The sequence below is a fragment of the Excalfactoria chinensis genome, chromosome 6, assembly GCF_039878825.1.
Source record: "Excalfactoria chinensis isolate bCotChi1 chromosome 6, bCotChi1.hap2, whole genome shotgun sequence".
Classification (NCBI taxonomy): Eukaryota; Metazoa; Chordata; class Aves; order Galliformes; family Phasianidae; genus Excalfactoria; species Excalfactoria chinensis.
Window position 1 is genome coordinate 30,515,558 of NC_092830.1, and position 23,967 is coordinate 30,539,524.

Here is a 23,967-nt window from a genome sequence, read left to right on the forward strand (position 1 = left end):
GGGGCACAACCGCTACGCGCCACCCGAGCGGCGCGGGCAGCGGGCGCGAAACCACGCCCCTCGGCGCCGATTGGCTGCGGGGCGGGGCGGGGCGGGGCGGGCCGGCGGCGCGGCGCGGGGCCATGCGGATCCCGGGCGGCGGCGGCAGCGGCGGCAGCGGCGGCGGCGCCGCCTTCCTGCCTGCCCGCGGCGCGGCGCGGCCGGAGCGCCCCGCAGCCATGGGCGATGGGTGGCTGCCGCCCGACTGCGGCCCCCACAACCGCTCCGGAGGCGGCGGGGCGACGGCGGCGCCGACCGGGAGCCGTCAGGTGTCCGCCGAGCTGCTGTCGCAGCAGTGGGAGGCGGGCATGAGCCTGCTGATGGCCCTGGTGGTGCTGCTCATCGTGGCCGGCAACGTGCTGGTGATCGCGGCCATCGGGCGCACGCAGCGGCTGCAGACGCTCACCAACCTCTTCATCACCTCGCTGGCCTGTGCCGACCTGGTGATGGGGCTGCTGGTGGTGCCCTTCGGGGCCACGCTGGTGGTGCGGGGCACCTGGCTGTGGGGCTCCTTCCTCTGCGAGTGCTGGACATCGATAGATGTGCTCTGCGTGACGGCCAGCATCGAGACCTTGTGCGTCATCGCCATCGACCGCTACCTGGCCATCACCTCGCCTTTCCGCTACCAGAGCCTGATGACCAGGGCTCGGGCCAAGGGCATCATCTGCACCGTCTGGGCCATCTCCGCCCTGGTCTCTTTCCTACCCATCATGATGCACTGGTGGCGGGACGAGGACCCTCAGGCACTCAAGTGCTACCAGGACCCAGGCTGCTGCGACTTCGTCACCAACCGGGCTTATGCCATCGCCTCATCCATTATCTCCTTCTACATCCCCCTCCTCATCATGATCTTTGTGTACCTGCGCGTGTACCGGGAGGCCAAGGAGCAGATCAGGAAGATCGACCGCTGCGAAGGCCGGTTCTATGGCAGCCAGGAGCAGCCGCAGCCACCCCCTCTCCCTCACCACCAACCCATCCTCGGCAACGGCCGCGCCAGCAAGAGGAAGACGTCTCGTGTTATGGCCATGAGGGAGCACAAAGCTCTGAAGACATTGGGTATCATCATGGGGGTGTTCACCCTCTGCTGGCTCCCTTTCTTCTTGGTGAACATTGTCAATGTCTTCAACAGAGACCTGGTGCCAGACTGGCTCTTCGTTTTCTTCAATTGGTTGGGCTACGCCAACTCTGCTTTCAATCCCATCATCTACTGCCGCAGCCCAGACTTCCGTAAGGCCTTCAAGAGGCTGCTCTGCTTCCCCCGTAAAGCCGACAGGCGGCTGCATGCCGGCGGCCAACCCGCCCCGCTGCCTGGGGGCTTCATCAGCACCCTGGGCTCCCCTGAGCACAGCCCAGGGGGAACGTGGTCCGACTGCAACGGGGGCACGCGGGGCGGCAGTGAGTCAAGCCTGGAGGAGAGACATAGCAAAACATCCCGCTCGGAGTCCAAGGTATAGGGGGGTGGGTTTGTGGGGCCGGCCACGGCTGGGGAAACGCAGGCAGTGGATGAGCGGGGAGAGAGCCCGTGTTTACTGATGAATAAAAAAACAGGTGACTTGTATCTGACATACCTCATCTGAACCAAAAGCAAACAGGAAGCCCACTGAGCAGAGAACAGAGCAAATAAACAGCCTGTCCCAAAGCTAACCAGGTTATATTTGGGTCGGAGGGAGGCTTAGCTGCGGCTGGGCTAGAGAAAAGCTTTCACAAGTCCACGAGTTTTCCCCGGACAGTGCCGGTAGCTGCTGGAGCGGTGGGAGCAGCCCTGTGATGCTGTGATTCCATGAGGCTGGGCAGTGGCTGGGGCTGCATCCCGAGGGCAGCAGCAGCTCGAGCTGTGACCCCGAGGGCTCCGGCAGCGGTCCTGCACACACACGGCAACACAGCCGATCCCAGCCGTGAGGCTGGAGCTGCAGGTGCTCTGCGCCTCAGCAGCCTCGAGAGCGGTCCAAAACCCGTGGTCGCTGTGTGTGCTCCCCTCTACTGCCGAGCAGAAGTGATGACAAAGTTAAGAAGCAGGAACACAGATCTGTTTTGAAAGGGAAAAAAAACAAACAAACCCCGAACAACCCGAACTCTTCTGCTTGTTTTTTTTTTTCCCCTCTGCATCAGCAACCAGTGAATTGTTGTGCTTATCTCTTTGGCCAGACAATAGCGGTCAGGCTGGGAAACTTCTACCTCAAACTGTGCATATTGTACAGGGGAATAAATGGGCCGTGTTTATATTAAACAGCGCATTTGCCTACCATTAGGAGTATTTTAAGGGAAAGGGGAGGAGGGGGAGAGGGGAGAGTTAATGAGCCTTCTGCAGCTTGTTTGTTGTAATTACGGATGGACAGGGGGAAAAAAAAAACCCACCCTGGCAACAACAAGATTTTACTGCACATTTTTGGGAAACGGCAACAAAGCTGGGGTTTTTTTTGCACAGTATTAAGGATTGCAAAGTTATTTGAAGATGCTACTTGCACATGTCCACACACGCAAATTAAAGATGAAATGGAGGTTTCGACAACACCGAGCCTGCAAGTGATTTCTGGTTTTGTCTGATCTGTTGTGGTTTTACTGAGAGAGTGACTTTTTATATTATTTTATGAAGGTACTGTAAATAGATCCGTGTTATAAATTAAAATATCAGAAGGGACTTCTATTATTTTTATTTCCAAGTGCCCGCGTGAATCTGCTGTTATTTTAGCACTTGTGTGTCGTTTCCATTCTCCTCTGTGTGTGTGTTTTATAACCTATTTATACTCTGGTGCAATTTACTACTGTGTAAGTAATTAGTCGATGTGCAATAAATGCCATTGCAGCACAAGCAAGCGTGTCTCTATAGGTTTCAAAACAATACCTGCCTATAATGGGAAGAGCAGCGTTTGTTTTTCCCCAGAGATGGCTCAGATTACCAACACAACTTATCTAATGGCTTTCCCTGACACGGGATTGTAAAACTGTGTTTGAAACCCAACTGGCTTGCGTTCCTGTTGCACCAAAGTCTGCCGACTTCCCTTAAAACCAGTGGCTGACGACAAGGTGTTTCCAGCCTGATAATGAGGACGCTCGCTTTCCGTAACTGTGCAGTTTGTGGTTGTACTCGTGGTTTGTTAGGGGTGGGGAGTTGGGGGACTGCAATGCTGTGGGCTCTGTAAGCGAGAGGGGTGTGCGTCTGGGTCCTTGGTGCAGACTGAGAGCAGCGTGGCTGCTCACAGTGCTTTTGTGAAGGGACGCTGCATCAGTGTTTCATTACTGCAATGAATGCAGAATGCACTACTGCAGACAGAGCAACAGAAAGGCAGTGTAGAACACCTCGCGTCAGTGCAGAATGCCGTTTTTTAGCTTTATTAGACTCTGAAGCAGAGTTAAGTTAGAAATCAGCTTCTAGGAAGAGTGCTTCCCAAGGTGAGATCTGTAGGACAGCAGCCAACAGTTTGTTTTGGAAATCATTTGTTCCTTTTTTTTCTTTTGAAGTCAAAGAGTTTGTCTTCAGCAATTCCTAGGGATGTATTTTAAAGAGTAAAAACAATAGGAGAAGTTGTATATTTAATGCAAGAGCAAAATAACAGCACTGGGGAGAAATAATCCTTTTGAGCTGATTTAGCTGGAGTCTGACTGTAAGCTGCAGTTAGTGGTTTCTCCCTTGATAACAGTGGAAAGGGGTCTTTAAAACACTGCAGTGGCAGGTCAGGTGCTGGGTGAGATCTGCTCTGCTACCACAGGTTGGTTTTTTACCCTGCAGACCTGGTTCAGTCTGTGATTCCAGCAAAGTCAGCAGGGTGCTGCAGGTGCAGGGGACAGTGGCATAGAAAAGTGGTGGCTGCGTGCACAGGAGATGGGGCAAGATGGGATGGGATGGGATGGCAGCACCAACCCTTCCTCCCCATTGCTGGGTTTGACAGGGCAGGATCTGGCCCCAGCACACATGTCCTCAGACTTCAGCTGGCAATGAGTGTTTTGGGTCACTGGGGTCTCTAGGTGGGAAATTTAGGGCCAGAACATACTCAGCTCATCCTGCTGAATAGCTGCATTGGGTCATCTCTTGAGAGAGCATAACAGCAGTAAGAAGGATGAAGACAAGGTGAGTGTTGCCCACTGACCACAGTTAGGCCAACTGTGTGAGCACAGCGGTCAGGAGGTTTTCCCAGTGAGGTCTGACCAGTCAAAGACCTGCTGGGAAAGCCTGGAGCCTTCACATTGGACTGGTAATAGCCAGTGAGGAGGACTCAACTGGCAGCAGATGGGTTGTGGGTCTGTCTTGTGGGGGCACCAGGGTGGTTGCATGGTGACCCTGTAGGCACAGAGGGACACATGGCTGGCATGTGTGTAAGCATGGGAAGCTGCTGTTGAGCTCATAGCACAGATTGTGCTTGGGACAGGCTGTGCTTCATGGCTGGAGAAGGAGCAAAACCCACAAAGACTAACAGGATTGCTGAAATGATCTGGAGAAAATGAGTCAAACACTGACAGTGTGTTGGGTTTTTTGAAGAAAGCCAGACATGGATTAACAACTGGAGCTGCGTGTTGGAAAGTATAGGTGGCAGCACACGGCTGCACGTGTATGTGTGCAGAAAAGTCACCACCAGGAGCACAGGCCTGCAGGGAATGGAGAAAGGCAAAACAAATCCCTTCTGGGAAGGCGGTGGGTGTCTATCAAGACCCAAATCATTTGATGTGAGTGCCTGAGATGTGTGTGTGTCAGGGCTGGATCAAAGGCACCAGTGGCTTTCTGGCAGTGTTTGCACAGCAGGATGGAGCAGCAGGCTGCAGCCCTCCAGGTGCCTGGGTGGGAATATGAGGTAGGAAGCCTGGCTTTGCTTCTTGCTGTGCGCAGGGATTGAGGAAGAGTGGAGATGGATGTTTCCAAAGTCTGAATGTACTGAAGTGCCTTTTGAAAACTCACTGCACTTCAAAACTGTGACTCCAGCCATCAACTGACTGTAGATTCACACCAAGCAATAACTGATGAACCAATGAAACTGTGCCCAAAAAATATGACTTAAAATTATGGTCTGAGCAGCACCCACAGTACACACAGGGTTTGACAGCATCAGCCATTGGCTGGTGATGCAGCACGCTCTGCTGCTTCTGCGAGCAGCTGCTTTCCCTTCTGAGCAGGCATGTGTTTTCAAGTAAAGGGACAACTTTTCAGCAGCTCGTTATTTTTTTCTTTGCTAAACCCTATCTGAAGTTGACTTTTATTAATAACTTTTAAGTGGCTATTTTGCAAACCTTCCTTGTGGTGCACGCTTTCCTCATTTATTCTGATTTCCTGTCTACTGGAGTGCGCTTAACTTCCTTTATGTAATATATCAATTGCAGGGTTGGAAACTGTGCAGCTATGAACTACAGGAGCAGGCTTTCTTGAGGCCAAATGCGGTCAGGCATCATTGCCACCGGCAGCAGAATTTGACCTGATAATCTAATCTTCTTGGAGAGACCATCTCCATGAGAGTATTGTTACCAGCAGTAAGTGACCTCTGTTAATGAAGCTGGAGCAATTAGTCCCATTCAGAGCTGTCAAGAAAATGTTAACCGCTAACCAACAGTTAACGCTGCTGGATAGCTTGAATAATAAGTGTTTTGTTTGTCGGTGTGTGTTAGGTGATGTGTTGGGAAATAATTATCCTTTGACTAGCAGCCAGCTTTGTGCTAATCAGAAAGGAGAAGTCATGTTCTGTTTGAAGGATTATACCTAAAAATAGTTCTGCTACAGCCCCATCAACGAGTGAAGTGAAGCAAATTCACCGAGGCGCACACACCTTCCTAATATTTCACCCTGAGTCCTCAAAACCTTTTGTTCAGCTGGAACTTTCTGTTTGATCGTGTCAGGAGCACTAATGTGATCTCCTGGGATCGCTCTCAGCACGCTCTCCCTGAGGAGCATTCCCCTATGCACCACTGACTCGCTTTCACAGCCTGCCAAATTCCTCAACGCCCAGGGAGGAAGCGAGGAGTCCTCCTCTTTGGGTAAACAACCATGCGTAATGTAAGATCAACGCTATTTGTAATCATCGGCTCACGGAAGGAATCAATATGCTTTTTGTTTGCCTGCCTGCTTGGGAGGAACGGCTGCAGTGGGTAGTTTGCCCTCACCAGGGGCTGTCAGACAGGGCTGGGAAAAGCCACAAGATGGGAAAAGGATGATAGAGGTGGTGATGGCAAGAAAACCTGTTTGCAAATGGCAAAACTGGGGGCTATGGAACCATGCTGGAGGTGTTTCCTTCCTCTAGGAAAGCCTCACAACTTCTTAAAGGGGGGCATCGAGCCGACACACACAGCAGAAACGTGATCGAAGAGGTGCCACCTGCTGCCTGGCAGCTGAAATGTGCCCCAGGCACTCCTAAACGTTTTTGACACTTCTTGGGCAGCAGCTGTAAATCAGGCCAAGTCTGAGCAGCCCCCAACAGAACAGACATGCCATGCTGATCCTGGGGAGACTGCATCTCCCCCAGCAGCTGTCCTTCTGCCAAAGCCACCACTGCACACCGAGCTTTGTGACCCAGAGTCCTCCCTGGCCCGGCCTCACACCACATCTGTGGTACCAACAAGGGACAGAAAACGAAAGAGTTTGGGATCATTACATAAACTGGCCTCAGCTTGCAGCGAGCTTGAATTCCCTCCCCATCCCACCGCCATCTTGCCTTGCTGGCAGCTGGCTGCATGCTCCTTCTTGTTGTTGGCTGCTCGCTTTGCCCTGGCACCTAGCAGGGCTCTGCCCAGACAGGAGCTGTGCCCTGTCCTGATGGGCATTGTGCTCAGTGCTGTTAGTGCCAGCTGCAGACACACCGAACAAACAGAAAATACCCTGACCTCAAGGCCAGTAACCTGAAAGGGAAAGCAGAAGTGCACCGAGGATTCTGCCACTGCTGCAGGTAGCGGTGTGTGGTGGGCATGGTGGTGTGCCTTTCCTCTCTGATCCTGTGTAATGCACCGAATCCTGTTACCCTTAATGAGATTAAATGGGGATTTTCTCTTGGTTTGATGCTCCAGCTATCAGCCACTCTTCTACACCTCCAGGCAATGATGCACCTCTCCTTGCCCCATGTCTCTGGAAGCCATGCTATTCAGACTTCTCACCAAAATGGTTTTGATAATTGGTCCTAAACTTGTTGGCACAGGGCTCTGAAAGGCCTTAAGGGAATACAGCAAAGAGGCACTAAGGGGATCAGTATCTCAGCAGCTGCTGGTTGGATAAATACTGAAGCCAGAAGCAATCCATTTTTAAGGGCAAGGTGAATGCTGCGTACGCTTTAAAGGGCTGGCAGTTGTGTTTCCTTCAGGTGGGATTTCAGAATACCCTCAGGTTTCAATGAGAAATTTCCAGGACAACAGAGCAGCTCATGACAAACAATTTTCAATGTGCTGAAAACTTTTAAAGTACTTTGTGGTCAAAATTTCTGGAGTGCTTTTCAAGAGCGAGGGGTTCAGGGAAGCCCCCGACATACTTTCTTAGCAGGGAGTGGAGCAACATTCTGGCTGAAAGTTCCTAAGTGCTCCTCCAATGCCATCCTGCTCTGTGCTGGTCTTTTCCATGCAGCCTGAGGGCTTGAGACTGCTGTTCTCTCCAGGTTCCCCTCATTGCTGCATTCAGTGGGGTGCTCTGCCCATGGTGGAAGTGGGACCTTGGATGTTCCTTCCTTGCCCTGCTCCAGGAAGGCGAGCATGGTGACACATGTGCCAACCTACGCCCCTGCTCAGGATTACCAAACCGACCATTGTGCTGGGGAGGGAGGGGTGCTTCCTCTTGGACAGGAGCAGGTAAATTGGGAGACGTCCATAAAGCCACCATTGTTTAGTGTCCCGGTTGCTGTCTGAGCCCAGCTTTCAAGGAGGGATGTGATGTTTGTCTGCTCTTCCCCTAACTACTCGCTTGGGAGCCTTCAAATAAAGCCTCAATTAGCTCGCTTACGCCACTGAAAGCAGCATGGGATGAGCTGCCTGGCAGGCAGTGCCCTCACAGCTGGGTAGCAGGGAGACCTCATCACAGCCCAGGCTAAAGCATCATGTGTAACCCAACTGGGACAGCCAGAAACCTTGACACAGGGCATTGATCAGCCTGTATGGTGGCTGTTGAACAAGCCAGGCAGCCCACCTGGCTCCAGGGAGGTGGCTGCAGCACATAGAGCTAAGATGGCCACACCAAGGGTCCACTTGCAGCCACTCCTCACTCTTTTCCATGGTCACCACAAAGAGGTGATTGAAAGCAGCACTCTCTAGCTTACAGGAGGTAGGATAATGAAGTGCATTAAAGAGTTCTCAGCACCAACAGACCAATAGGACTGCATAAAATATTCAGGCTTTTTGGAACTTTAACGTAATACTCAGAGTAAGACAGCTGCAGATGCAATAATTGCCAGTAACAACAGGTATTGAAACAGCACTTCATATCATCCCGAGAGCATCCACACGAGAGCTTTTCTTTCTTTTTTGCTGATGGCTGATTGCCAGTGAGCTGGGATCTGGCTGAGCACATCTGCAGTTTTCAGTGCCACTCCAGCCCTATGGCATATCCCTGCCAGCAGAGCCTATGAAGCCATGTGAGCATCAGGCTCATGGGAGGAGAATAGGCCTTCCAGGAAAGGCTTATTTCAGCTGGTCTGCATGGGTTGCAAGAACATGGGCAGCGGCACGAGGGAAATGGGAAGGTGCAGAGTGACAAGGCTGAGATCATCTGTTTTGGTTGCAGCCCAGATTTCAATCTATTGAATGAGATCACAAGCTTTGTGTCTGGTGATGCTGCAGAAGCTGAGATCCATACAAGCACCCTTAGAACTGCTATTTTGCCTTCTCAGGGTATAGTTACATCCCAGGGAAGATCAAGGGACTGACTTGTCAGCCCTTGGCGGAGCCTTGGACTGAGGGCTTTGGATGAGCAGCTCAGGTAGCTGGTGGCAGCACTAATTGGGAACTAAGCTGTCTTCAGCTTCAAGGGGGTGGCATGGCACCAAGCCACAGCCAGTGGATAAATAATTCTCCAGGAGGAGCAGCTCTGTTTGCACAGGGTTCTGACACCGATGGGCACTGTTAGTGACTTAGAGCAATTCACACCATGTGTGTCTTCTGGTGGAAGAAACGTCACTGCTTTTATTCCTGCGCACTCCACTCATGCAGGAGCAAGGAATGCAATGAAAAAAAAAAAAAAAGGCTGGAATAATGTCATGGATGGATTGTTTTCATTAATATATCTCATTATATAATGCTTTCATCACTCTAGAACATCTCAGGTGCCTTTTAGAAACATCTGTATATCACCATAATAAAGAAAGTAACTTCACAGAGCACGCTGGGCATTGATGAGATACTTTTGAATTGCACTGGATGTGCTTATGCTTTTGTATGGTATGGATTTCTTTTCCTTTATGTTACGAGACACTTTATAAATTAAACAGTTGAGGTTGTCAAATGCATGCCATTAACAGCAGGAGCAGATAATGCAGGGTCTGTACTGCGCCTGTCTCCAGATAAAGTCCCTGGAAGGAGAACAATGGCGCACTGAATTCCTTCTGACCTCCACTCTTTAGTGCTGCATCTCAGAAGAGAAAAATTATCATCATTGGCATGGCTCAACCTCTCTTTGAAATGTAGTTATTTTCTACTCATACATTCCAAGTATTTTTTGTATGATATCAGTGAGAAACATGAAACCCCCTTTGAGGAGCAAAAGATTTCCTGCAGCACTACTGTTAAAGAAAATGGATGGATCAAGTAGTAAAGTTCAATGACTTACTTAGCATTAAATAAGAAAGAGAATAATGAATAGGATTTTGTGTGCGTGTTTTTCCTCTGCAGGGAGCAGTCAAGGTAATGGGTTTGTATTGCCTTCTGCTGCTATTCACCCATTTAGGTGAGTTTAAAACACTGTTGCCTTTTAATTTTGCTCTCATTTCCCTACAAACCTGGTACAACTTTTAGTACACAGAGCCTTGCACACAGATGGGTTTGTCACCATTCCAGCCGGTGAGGAAAACACCCCTACATCCCATGAGGGCTCGTGGCCTGCTGCATGGACATCTGTATTTTACACTAGGTAGCTGTAAGTAGGCAATTCGTCGCTTAGGGTGGACAGTTATTTCCTACTATTATAAGTTCAGTCTTTAGCGTCCTTCAGGAGAGACGTTATTTCCTACTGGGTTCACCAATAAGTGTCTGGGTTTCCAATCCCCCACCTTTATTTATGGGCCTTGCCAAGCATGCCGTTTTGATTTTATTGGGGAAGGAAGGGAGGGGGGTGTAGGAGGAAACTATCACAAAGCTATATAACATAAACAACTTTCTAATGTAAACTCCAAGCACTGCTTAGCAAGGAAGAAGTTAACACTTGGGGGAGGATGGGGGAACTCATTAGGACAAAGATATAAATAGCAACCCAGGAAGCTTGGGGAGGGACACAGGGAAGCAATGAGCACTGAACCCAGAGGGTGAGGGTCTCCCTGAAAGCCCTCTGCTGCACTACCCTTGGGGCTGGGATCTGGTCCTTCTTGCAGCATCGCAAGACTAGGGATGCTCCAACAGGATCCCCACATAACTGACTGGTTGGTTAATGGTTAACCCAAAATGCATTTAGGTCACCCAAAGACTTCCTATGGAGACATAAGTCTCGCTGCCCCTGCCTACCCCTGCCTACCCCAAACCTTCCTGAGTCCCACTTGGGAGTTGCTCCGTGTCTGCTCCAATGTTTGGAGCAGGATTTCCATTTTCCCACCAGCCTTCAAGACTCAGGCCTTTTGGATTGTTTTTCATCTGAATGGGAAATGCATAATGAGAAACTTTTTAAACAACTTATAGTACAAGGAAATCTGCTGGGGTAGAACATATTTCATTTCCAAGGAAATGATGCACTCTCCAAAAGCGCTCCTCTCAAGCACTGCAATTTAAAGTTGCAGGATACCTACTGGTCCCTTCAGAGCTTCCTGCAGCCCTGGACCACAGTGACAAAGTGCAGAGTGCCCAAGCACACGCTGCCCTGACCCACAGTTACTTGCACGGGTGGGTCCAAGCATCCTGATGCTGGTGAAGGAAAGCCTTTGAACCATGAAGTGCCAGAGGAAATATCTTGTGCTATTTCCAGCCCTGCATTTTTACATACAAAGAGTTTCAGGTCAGATGCATTTCTGAGGCTTATCTGTGTGAATATTTGACTGCTTGGATATCCAAGCAGAACAAAAGCCTTCAAACCTTCTGAGGTCCATCCATCATGAGCCTTATCTCCCCATGTCGCCACATGGCTCCCGGCCACTAAAAGCCTCCTGCTACCAGTGTTCTCCCACCGTCTCTTCTCTCTGAGTGGATTCACAACATTATTCATGTCTCCTGCTTGGCTTCCTGCCACTCCAGTGACAAGCTCTGTGTGCAGCCAGCCAGCATCCCATCCAGATGCATCCACGATGCTCCATTGCTGCCTATTGCTTCCTTCCCCAACATACATCCTGATGGAGCCAGCAGGTGGGATGCTTAAGATCTTCACACCCCAAAACATCCTGGTACCATTCAGTAGCTAAGCTCAGTGCCTGAGCCTCCAGGATGCACAATGAGGGCTGAGAGAGTACTTGGGGATGATGTTGGTGTTAGTGGCCCCATGGGTGTTCCTGGCCATGTAAGACAGCAGAGTAGATGGTGTTAGGCTGAACTTACACCCTGCATTATTCAGCCTGGTCAGAAGAACCTCACAGTTTGTCATATTGCACTCACAGAGCATTTCTTACTTTGAAGTTGAGCTGGCACAAGAATTCGTCTGCAGTCTGCATTCCTATCAAAGCCATGGCCAAGAACAACAGAGTGAAGAGACTGAAAAGAGCCACCCGTCCACAGCGTATCCCAGCAGGCTGGCTCAGGGCAGAGAGCAACATCTGAGCAGGTTGTAGCTTCAAAGCTGGTATTCAGCAGCAGGGATCAGAAGTCTCTGCTGCTTGGCATCGTTTGGTGCTGGCCAGCTTCTACACAACCTTCGGTGTCAAGGTGGCCTCTTCTGATGGGCACTGCTTTCTCATGCCCCTCTTCACAACACAATCTGTCCTCTGGGCTGCTGTTGCTCTCCTCTCTATGGTTTTAATTTTTTTTCTCTGTTTTGTTGGCAAGGAAGGTAAAACTAATTCCCTCTCATATATGACAATGGCAAGAATATTGTTGACTCAATATTGACTCAATAGTATGAGGATAAATGTATTTTTATACTGTGGTGTATGTTAAGCTATTTATAAATATTGTATCACTTTTGGGTCATCTTCAGGGTTTAAAATAAAGTCCTAATTTAAACATAATTTTTTCAGTGTTGACAGATGTGATAAATACATTTTTGTTCCAGTAAAACCTAATTTCAACAATGTTTTGCAAAATTCATTGCAAGCTAAGGATTATTCCCTGATTTTTTTGTTTTGTTTTGTATTCATCTCCAGTGTTTAGTTTAATGCCACATTCCATCATAGAAAAACCATTTGTGACTGCAGTAATTTGTTCACCAAATCTCTGTTTAAGCAATGGGAGGAGGCTCATGAGAAGAACTGGAGAGAGGAGTTAGCTCATTCCATGGGGATTTGGGGGGCAGTTACAGCATTTTTCTGCACCACAGAAGACTAAAAGACAGTTGCCACCCTTCCTTGAAGGGGCCCAGGACACTTGGCCTTCTGCTAGCACAAATGGAACGCATGTGCTCAGTCACAGCCTGAGACATGGCAGTACTTCATTAATACTGCTTTAGGAAATTGTACATTTGTGCAATGGCTGAAGAAAGAAGACCTGTCCCTGGAGCCCCAGTGGCACACAGGACTTACACACTCAAAGCTCCCCACTTAAATCATTCTCCCCAGTATTAAGATGGTGGCCACTTCCTACACTCCAGAGCAGACTTCTTCTTCCAAAGGCTTCTTCTCAGGCTTTGCAACTAGTCACAGAACCAGCCCTCAGGGAACTGCAACAATACTCAGGAGGCAAATTTTTGGCTGTTGAGCTAACCTTGATATTCAATGTGATGCCAAAAGAAAGACAAAAAAGTGGGAAGAATGGGAGACATTCCCCATCCGAAAGGTGAGGTCAAACAAGTCTATGGGAGGGTTGCATTTCTGTTGCTGAGCTTTCCACCAAAGTCCTAAGTCTCTCCAAAATTTCTCTGGACCTTCTCTGCTTTCCTGTGTAAACAGCTCTGAGGAAATCTCTTTTTCTGGAAAGAAACACTTTTATTCTCCAGTAAAATATCATGCTCTTGCATCAGTTACTATTGATTGTGGATGTAATTGCAGCAAAACAGAGCCTCTACATGTTGTGAAGCGAGCGAGGCAGATCTTGTACTTATACAGCAAAAGTACAAGGAACAATGAGCAGGAAAAACAATTTGTTCTGAAGTACTTTGGTGCTGTTGTCTATCTTCTGAGCCCTGCATCATTCAACCCACACTGCCCACAAGAGACAGTGCTATTTGGAGAGCAGCCATGTATGCTGGAGATGTGCAAGTACTAACACTTGTGTCCGCATGGAATGCCCTCCATCTGCTCAGAGCCTCCAGGTGCCAAGCTGAAATTACCTGGGAAAGGGGCATGCAGAAAGGGAGAGATGTCATCTGGTGGGTTGCCAAGGAGGTTGCTCAGGATGCTTTCATGGAGACACCCAAAGGACAGCATCCTGTGTGACCTGCTATGATAATCTTTTCAATGGGAACATGTACTGGAGGGTAATCTTTCTTTTTCTTTGTTTCTTGGTTGTGGTTCACTTCAGCTATTGAGATGGAGCAAAGAGGATTATTAAAGCAGCAACTTGGGAGGTGAGGTTACTGGAGCTGTGTCCATAGTTCTGTAGGTGTTGGTTCTAAAGGAAGACACCAGCCTTGCTGAGCAGCCAGCCCCAACCAAGGCAGTGGCTGAAGTGCCTGCACCAGAAGATTTCAATGGCGAAATCCTTCCTGACATCCCCTGGGGATGGAGGCTGGATCAAAGATGCAATGCCCTGCTCACATGGAGAGATGCCTCCTACAGCCACTGCCCTTCCGATGTGGGAATAGGTAGGGCAGGTTTGTGGGAACCAGCTCTGTGAAAACACATTGTCTGTCCCTGGGTGCACGAGGCTCATGCCTAGAGCAGGCGGCAATATATCATTGGATTTGGTTTGGCTTTAAATCCCCAAGGTGCTGCACTCGTTGGCTCCCTGCCAGTCCTCTTCCACTGCCCTCAGTGACCAGCATGCACTTTGGTGACCCCTCAGTTCTTGCTTTGCCCTCTTGATTCTGCTGATATCCTTGGGTCCCCAGCCAGCCTTTTTTCCACCAGCGAAAGAGGAAGCATAAGGTTTGCAACACCAGCTTTTGTGCCGTCCCTGGGTACTCCTTTGCTCCAGGACCCATTTGACACCTAATTTCAGAAACAGCAAAACTACTGAGCTTGGCTTCCTACGTACTGCAAAATAAGCATATGTTGCAGAGCTGTAGGAATAGGAACAAACGACACACAGCTCAGCAAGGCTTGGAGCCGTGCTGATAAGACAATTTCCAAGAAAACGCCCAACCCTTAAATTCTACAAACTCTCTCTTCCCAGGTCAACAACCTTTTATGGGCTGAATCTTGCTGTCATCCTATATAAAAACACAGTCAAGGCTGAACTTTCTGCAAGTGATAGCAGAGGAAGGAGAACCTGTGTTCCAAAAAGGGCTTTGAAAACTTTTTAGCATAGAAAACCCAAACACATAAGGAAAGGCAGGTTTGGTAAGAGCTCCCCTGCTCTTCAGCCAGTTTTCTCCTTGCTGGGACGATGTAGCCAGGGCTTGGAGCCCCTCCAGGAACTCACCCCACACCTCCGCCTCTTTCCAACCCCAAACTCAGAGAGAGCCTGGACTTCTTGCAGAGGTTTTGCATAACATCCTGCAGTTCTGCTAGAGAAAATGTTGTGTGGTTCTAGTCAAGGCACCGAGAGGGGGCTGGTTAGACTCACTCAATTGCTTGGCTCCCTTGTTTCATAGGGATTTTTTAAACATATCACATGCAGGTGTAGGAGTTGACACAACACAGCATGCAGCACTTATGAGTCCAGCCAGCGTGAGTGTAAACAATTTTAGTCCCTTTTTAAAACTCTTAGGAGATGTTTCATAAACATCAAACGTGTTCAGTTGCTAAGCTGTGAGCTGTTGGCCTGCTAATCACACTGCAATTGGACAATCCTGATATTCACTGGAGCCTGAAGACTGAGGGACTTAGCATCTGCTCCAGGTGGGTTAACTCAGGGATCTTGCAGGGCTGAAGCCAAGTGCTGCAGCTTGCCCAGGGGAGGCTGGTCATGCTTTAGGTGTAATTTCCCAATCCAGGACTTGGTGGTGGACCCAGCACTCCTGAGCTGCCTTGAGCCTTGCAGGTCTTGCTAGCTCTGAACATCAGACCTCGGCTGCCCCATGAGCCAGGTCCCAGGGAGGTCACTGGAAGGACTCCAGTGGCCTGAAATAGGAGTTGACTCATGCCCCAAGAGCTCAAAATAAAGTGTGTCTGAATATTAAAAAATATTATGGAAACTGTATCATTCATGCACAAAAGCCACGCTACAAACTTTATCATATAAAATACATAATATTATAAATGGAAAGGAAAATTGCATAAGGCCTGGTGTGTGTTAACATTGTTGGCCTGTGAAAACCTCCCTTCCCATAAACACAGCTGTGACCGGGAGTCCAGCACATGTAGGCATCTGAGGCTGGAAAACTGAGCCCCTGTCTGCATGCCCCCAAAGTGCCCATTTTTCTGTTGCAGCTGTTCCTTCCCAAGGCTCATCCCTTGTCTTGTCAGGAACAATCCTGAGCAAATGATTTCAACAGAGCTGTAACCATATCCTATGCTGTATGGCCTTTTCAAACACTGCAGCAGTGCCTGGTGCTTCAAGGATGAGGCTTGGAACATCAGCCTGCAGGCAGTAGTGCTTTACTTGGCCTTTGTGTGAGCTTTGAGGTCAAATCCTGCCTCGCAGATGCTGGCTAGGATTTGGCTGTGGTGCTCAGCAGTGCAGCAGAAACTGGCTGGGGCAATAATGAAACATGGGTCTGGCACCTTGCAGCACCGCTTGGCAGGCTGAACCCAAAGCCCTTTCCATTTCTCCCTCTGTTTTGCCTCCCTGACTCCAGCCCAGGACACTGTGTGGCACTGCGCATCCACCAGCAAAACGAAAACTGGGTGCAAACATGTTCCAGCTTCCAGCAAAGCAGAAACAAATGAAAAAGCCGCTATTGCCATCAGATTATTTCATCCTTCTCCCAAAACGTTCAGTTCATTGGTCTGAGGGCTCAGGCTTGTTGATGATGCTGTGCAGGCTTTGCACAAACATGGAACACGGTAGTTGTATCTAATGACAGGAGGCCCTCCTGCACCAGTGTTATGGCTTAGGATGTGGCTCAGCTAACTGGGCTATACTGGTTCCTGCTGGAGAGAGTTCTCCCAACCGGCACCACGAGACACCCATCTGCAATGAATGAACTCCTTCTATTTTGGAAATTTAGCAAATAAGTAACTCTTCAAAATAAACTGGTGTTTTTTGGTGGGAGAAACAAGAGTGAACCATCAGCCTGGGTGATTTTGTGTATGGGGCAGAGCTCCATCTCGCCTGCCTCTCCTCCTGTGACAGGCTTGGATTGAATGCAGGGGTCTGACTGCGGAGAGTAATAGGGTGCGAACGCTCACTTTCATTTTTCACTCTACTTTTTTGGAAGGTGGAACATTTTACAGTTGACAGCACCATGCTAAACCCATATGAGGCAAGCAACTATTTTTAACCAGACAGAGACTATCTGGGAGTCTATTGCTGAATCATTTTAAACAAGGAAGAAATCATGGGATCCAAAAGTGGAGTGGGTAGGAGGGGGTAGGAAAGCTATCATGCGCTTGTTCCAGCAACTGCTGAGCTACTTCAAGAACATGATGACGACAATCTTGAAGATGCAGTGCCTGCGGGGTCATCTCCAGTAGCGGCTGCCTTTTATGAAAAGCCTGTGCTTCCAGAGAGAGATGGGTGTTCAAGTTATTGCAGCATCAGCTCACTAAACCCTTTTGCAGCCAGGTACACCTTCAGATCTGGGGAAAGATGGGATTTGTGTAGTAAATCCTAGGCAAGGTTTGGGTTATACCAGGATACAGCAGCAGCCAGAACCCTGAGGATATCTGGCAGCCTGGGATTTTTCACCAGGCTCTGCTTTGATCTCACCCAAAGACAACTAACAGCACCTTCAATTTGTTAATTATGGGGCTTTGCAAGGGGACATTCCTGTTGCTATTCACCTTCCTTGAACAACAGAAGACAGGAGAACTCCTGCAGGGTTTGGTGCTCCTGCACAGAGCTGACCCCTTCTTTTTGCTGGAGGAAAGGCACTCTCCAGCATGCTCACAGGCAGGCCACACATGGCTTGTTTTGTCCCCTGTTCGGTTGCCCTGAGCGATGGGACCTGACACGTGTGTTTTTCCAGAACACAACCGCTTCAGATCAAACGAATACTGTGATTTCCATCTGCTTCCTCCTCAACACAAACGATGAAGACTTCCTGCAGGTAACAGCCAAACTTGCTCAAAGCTAGGACATTAAAATCAATCTTTTGTTCTTGAGCACCTTCTGTAGCCTGATTACTGTAAGTACCAGTTCTCCCTTCTGACCTACGGATCTGCAGTCCCAAAGCAGAAGAAAGGGGCAAACCAAGGCAGGCAGGGATGAAGTGGCTCCTCTGTGGGTCTGGAGGCTCATGCGGAGAGGCTCTTACCTCTGCGCCTCCCATTGCTTGTAGGATGATGATACTTTAGAGGCCCCAGATCATGGCCCAAAGCCTGGGGTCACCACACACCAACCCCAGCCCTGCATCCCCGCCTTGTGGTCTCCCAGGCATCTCTGAAGTGGCAGCTGAGGTCTGTGGTTACACCACCAGACAAACTGCCTTCCCCATTTGAGGGGGTGCATAAGAAGAGAAGATTAATAGTTGAGCTCTAGTCACTCTGTCCCATAGGTTCTCCTTGTGCTAAGAGGAACTGAGACTTTGATGGGAACATCTTGCATCATGCATGCTTTTCCCTTGTCCCGCTTATCAGGGCTTACATCCTGTTGCTTATACTAAGGCCAAAGTTACACATGAAGCTGTGAAGCATGAATAATTGTCATGACAATAATAAATACTGCTCATCAGTAGACACCCCTGAAGCACAACCTGTTAACAAAGGATGTTGGGTGAATAGAATGCCTTTTACTCAACATCAAGACATTGTTGTTCCCTGCTTTTTAACAAAGTATAACATTGAGACTGAGCCAGGATGTTCCTATCTTTGTGCAGTTCTACATTTGCATTTAGTCACATCTAGCTCTATTACCTGAGTGCACTGCAAGCATAAAGCGGTGCTGGCATGTCGAAACAGGCGCAGCCTTTGGAAAGCAGGGAGCAGACATCTGGAGAACATAAAATCACATCTCACTCCCGAATGCACTGCAACCGCAGGTACTTACCTTACAAGTGTGACCTCCCCTGGTCAGAGATCTCGAAGTCTGCACAAAGCGTATTCCTTCTTTTCTTAGAAGGAAAAAGTGCAGTTAACTGCATCCTTACAGAGTGTCTTGGTTGCTCAAGATGCAGTCTGCTGCATCCTTGCCTTACTCTGATCACCTGGTGTGTCAGCTCTAGTAGGAGCTTCAGGTGTGGTGGATTTCAATCTAACTAGTAAAAAATTCACAAACCTGAGCATGCAGCCCTCATGCTTATGTCTGTATCGCCATTAGGAGAAAGGCTGGCTGATGTTTTCAGCAGGGTCCAAGTCCCTCACCCATTCAGGGGGAGCGCTGCTGTGACTTGGGTCTGCTCCTGTGTCTGCAGCTCTGCAGGTTCCCCCTTTGCCTGTGGGTTGTAAAGTCTACATCCCTGTTACATTAACTGATGCTGTCGGTGTTTTCCTTCTTGTTTGTTCAGCATATAATTGCAACTCTACTAACAGCAGACGGGCTATGTCATTGTATCATTATAACCATGTTTTTCTTGGCTGCAGTTTTGGTTTTTCTTGGCACTGCAAATAGGGCATCTTTGCAGATGTGCACACTTGCTAGCTGCACACTCCATTTCCCTTTTCGTGCACCTTGCACTTGCCTCCAAATATCCAAACTTTGCAAAGCACTTATTTTGCAATTCTTCCCTTGCTTGTGCACAAAGGCTAATGCAACTTCTGTTCCCCTGTAATTTTCACACGTCATTACTTATCTTGGATTAAAGTTGTCCTTAATTACATACATCTTTAAACTTTCCTTTTTGATAGCAGTTCTGAGCTGATCCCGGCAAGGATCAGGAACAATTCGTGCTGGTTCTGCACAGGCACACGCAGCCCTCCCAGCCCCCAAGTGCCGCTGATCTAACCTTCACACAGGACAACAGATGGATACGGGCAGGAAAACAGGAGCACCAGGAAACGATGATGCAGCACTACCCAGCATGATAGGTGTACGTGCTTGGCATGCAAACCATCTTCAGACCTTTGTCAGTGGCAGTGCAAATGGATTTCACAACTGAAAAGGGCAAATAGGTACATTTGAGGCAATCTCTCTGTTGCTTTTTTCTTTGTTGCATCTGCAGTGTCATGATTTGCTTTTCCTGCCCTGGATGTGCACCTTCCCAACAGGCAGTTTGGGGTTGTGTTGTTCCCTCAGCAATTCAGTAAAGTCCAGTCCCTGCTTGTGGCAGTGGTGCCTCCAGCTTCCCACAGCACTACTGTGGGCTCTTGCTGGATTCACATCCAAATCCTCCAGCCTTCCATCCCCAATGCAATTGCAGCACAACCCAGCCTTTCTTGTAAGAGCCGATGTATAGTTTGTCAGTATGGAGTTGTCCATTTTCTTCTATTACCAATTATATTTCTTAACAGTGCCTTTTGTAAAGCTAAAACATAACCAAAACATGCACACACTCCAGTACTTTTTCCTGCTTTAAACTCATCACAAACAGTGTGCCACACTGCCAAAAGCAAGTCAGGCCCTTCTGTTTCTTTTTCGTACATATCCACCTAGTCGTGGATGTTTGGGATGCCCGGGGTTCAGTGGCTCAGATGGTGCTGCTGACTGCATGCCAGGCGTGGGCAGGCAAAGCCCCTGCCGTTGTGCTGGGTCTGCCTTTGTGAAAAATAGGCCAAGAGATAGGGAAAAACAGAGTTTTCTCCAGTGAACCTCATACCAGTCCCTTGCTCTGCCCTGTGCTTTGCTGTTAAGCCTTTCTCTGCTTATCCAAGATGAGCAGCTTCCCCTCACCCAGTACAGATGCAAAGCCCGGTTTGGGGGCAGCTTGCACAATTTCTGGTCAGTGCTCCTGCACATCTGACCAGCCAGTTTTGCAGAAACCACAAGTAATGGGGCCTAATCCAGGCTTGTTGCCCCCCAAAACATTTTAAAGGCACAAAGATAAGCTGAAGCAAGGAATTTTGTTGGGAAGTATGAGGCACCAAGTCTTTGTTGAGGCCTAGCTTCCACATGTCACAGCCGGGCCTAACTCCTCTCACAGGCAGGCCCCACAGACAGAGGCCCTGCCCCATCACCACAGTGCAAGATGGGATTTTGCACTTCCCAAGGAGACCTACAAGGCTGGATCTGTGTGGCCTGGGCCTGATTTTGCTCTTCTGAAGCCCGGTAGATCTGGAAGCCTGTGGCTCAGGTGACTCAGAGCTGGTGGAAGCACCTCACTTCCTCACCCACCAGCCCCAGCCTTGCCTGCCAGAAACTTCTCCCGGTGCTTGGTGCTCAGCTCACTGCTTCCCTGTGGGAGGGTTGTTTTGTGAGTTTTTTTCCATTGTTTACTCTGGGACACAATTAAACAAAACTCCCTCCTTTTTTTTTGTTAAATTGTCCTCTGGAGAAACTGTGCTGGCATGCATGCCTCAGCCATTGGGGGTGATTCTATTGTTTTAGCTACTGTCAAAGTCAAGGAAAAATTAATCACACTTTCCTTCAGTGCAGTGGAAGTGAGCTTGCTTGCCAACGTGCCGCAGTACAGCTCAGTTGCCCAAAGCTTTTCTTTAGTGAGATACGCACTGCAATGGGTTTTGGCATTACAAGGTGACCACTGCCAGCACAGTATTGGCTCTGTCACCAACCTGAGTAAGGTCAAATCAGTTTGAAGTAGTTGTATAGTCTTTCACTGTCAACAAGTAGCCTTGGAAGGCTGCAAGGAAAGTCCAGAAGAAGGAAGTTGTTTGACGTAATTCAAGTAACAAAACAAAAAGTAAACTGGCAGCCTCATGCTACAGGATTATTGCCAAATTCATGATCTCATTTCCAAGGGCTTCACCTGCCCCAGAAGCAAAAACTTTGCCAGGCTCTGGTGCAGAGGTGTACCTGCTTTTCTGAAGTGCCAATGCAGTTAGCCATTCATGGCCAGCAGCTTGCCTCAATGCATTTTTGGTGTCAGGATTGCAAGGTCTGAGCTGCATGACTTCAGGATGACCACAGGGGCTTCAGAGCATCCCCATGAACATGGACATCCAGACCAATTGCTGCTCACTTCACCAGCTTGGTTTATGAAGCTCAGGCTTCCTTCTGCCTGTTCTTGATGAAGCCCACCTGCTTAGCTCCAGCTGAGTCTGTTTGAGCATCCAGTAATGCCTGAATAAAGCCAAGGGAAACATGGGGCTTCAGGGTGGGTGTTACCTCGAGCCATACAATGGATCTGCTGCCAGCTGTCCTGCCTTGATGAGCTCCTATCTCTGCAGGATGAGGACCAGGACTGTGTGAGTGACCCAATAGGCTGCATAGCACAGGGTTGTTCAGTTCTCAATTTGACACTAAACACTGAGCAGTGACCTGCAGCAGGTAGGAGACGTTTCAGCAGGTAGAGAACTGCAGGTAGTATCCTCATTGCTTTCTGCATGAGCCCTGGGCCCATCCTGTCTCTGTCCCAAAGCAGTGGAGTCCAGTCCTCTTGTAAGCATTTTCCAGAGTCCATCTAATCAATATTTCTCTTATAACCTAATGACTACAGTGAAACCAGACTAGCCAATTAGTTCAAGTCACTTACAACACTGGTAGGCTACAACTCAGAGCACAAAGTCAGTGCTTTCACTTCTGACTTGCTGAAGTTTCCAGGGGATTTGCAGACCCACAAAACAGGTTTGGGCTGGCCAGTACTAGGCTTGCTCTTCTCCACCCATAACTCGGCCATATGCTGCTTCCGCTCACAAGTGTTGATGTGAGAGATTCTCACTGCCTTCCTCTCCCGTGTGCCAGGCACTGACTGGAGTTAAAGCAACTTCAGACTTAGTAATTTCCTTGGAGAGTATTTTTAACCAGCTGCTTTTACAGTACAGCTTCACAAACACTGCTGCCGCAGTGTAGGCTGCTCCTTCCAGCAGCGAGGCAAGAACCATCAGCAGCCAGGCATGAAGCCACTCTGAAATCAGATGCAGCTACCTCTTAGACATCACAGCTTGAAAAACATTGCCCTAAATTCACACCTTGCTTCAAGCCATCTCCATCTTCAAAGGCAGCACCTGTTCCTGAACACCTGCTGTTAAGACAGCCCAGGGCAGTGCTGAAGGAAGTACCAGCGAACCCCAAAGGGAAAGGCTGTGCTCACCTATCTTGTGTCAAAACACCAGCATTTTGTTAGAGCTCACACACTTCTCAGGGCTTTCATGTGCTGCTTTTCCTTATTCCACACCCAGTGGATTATTTTTTAAGTAGAAACTTCCTAGGTAGCCCACAGGCATTCAGATCAGCATTAGTTCAGCCTGTCAGACAAAGCAGTGCTTCACTTGAGGCATTACAACAGCCCTGAGGTCAGTGGGTAGCTGCGTTCAGTGTGCAGCCCTGCAACACCTGAAGGCCAGAGTTTTCCTGACCACAGAGCATCCACCAAGAGCAGAACAGCCATAAACACACCCAATTTACACACAGCAGTTGAGAACTTGTTCATCAGTGCTCACTCTAATAGAAGTTACTTTACGCATGCAAAAATCTTGCAAAATCTGGCACAGATCCACTGTGGTTTAATGCAAAATAGCCTAAAAACATCCACAACAAAACCCCAACCATGTCTTTATTAAGAAAAAACTTAAAATAGGGCAGAGAGAAAAAAAGAGAAGTGCTGATTTCCTCTTTCACAGTTGGCTAGAGAAGCAGATTGCCAGCATGGGGTTATGTATTTATTACTCAGTAGCCCCAGTATCAAACTGTCATCCTTGAGGGCTCAGTACTTAAGGTGGCTGCGCCATGGGAACCCTTCTGCAAATACAGTTGTGCTGGTCTGAAATAGAACGAGAAGATTGTTTGCCAAATGGCTACTTACAAATACCACCAAGCCCAAAACTTGTATAGGAGGAGGTTTTGCTTCAGGCTGATGCTTCCAAATAGCACTGCTAAGTATTTGGGAGCACAAATCAATCCTGACTTTTGGTCCCATCTGTCAGCTAGAGTTGTTCCCAATGAAAAAGGCTGGAAAATGAGACAGAAAACCACAAAATAATTCCAGCAAAGGGCAATACAAATAAGAGCAACCAGAAATTATAAGGGAATCCTCAGTTTGCTCCTGAGAAGCCAGCAGTAATTTGTCATTAAATCTCAACTGAAAATACCACTTCCTTCACTTAATGTTCCATATGAGGTATTAGAATAAACTCTGTAAACTATCCTCTGCTTGGTCTTCTTTTTTCTCAGTCTCCATGCAACCAGTTTGCAAAGGCAGGACAGGCTATAGGCTATACAAAACTGATTCCTGAACTTGTATTTTAATATAAGCATGGCTACAATGAACAGCCCCCAGTCTCAAAGTATATATATATTTTTTTAAACAGTAATATGATGAATATGGTGACTAAACTGCAGATGATGTTCCATCTGCGTAACTGAATGAATAAAGCAGCAGCAAACGTGATACCTCAGATGTAGAGCTGTTACAAAGGGAACTGTCCCTCGATGCTAAGACTATGGCATTGTCAAATTTGCATTATACAAGAAAAAAAGTGGACTCCAGCAATAAGACCAGTT

At 48.5% G+C, this 23,967-nt stretch overlaps 1 protein-coding gene across 1 annotated transcript in view; it reads left to right on the plus strand.

Annotated features, from left to right (window-relative positions):
• The first annotated feature begins 203 nt into the window (after positions 1–203).
• The window catches only part of ADRB1 (adrenoceptor beta 1), a 31,331-nt gene continuing 7,567 nt past the window's right edge, over positions 204–23,967 (plus strand). Inside the window, exon 1 of the mRNA XM_072339818.1 lies at positions 204–1,487. Coding sequence (XP_072195919.1) covers positions 219–1,487 — 1,269 coding nt within the window. The 5' untranslated portion in view covers positions 204–218. The remainder of the gene's footprint in view (positions 1,488–23,967) is intronic.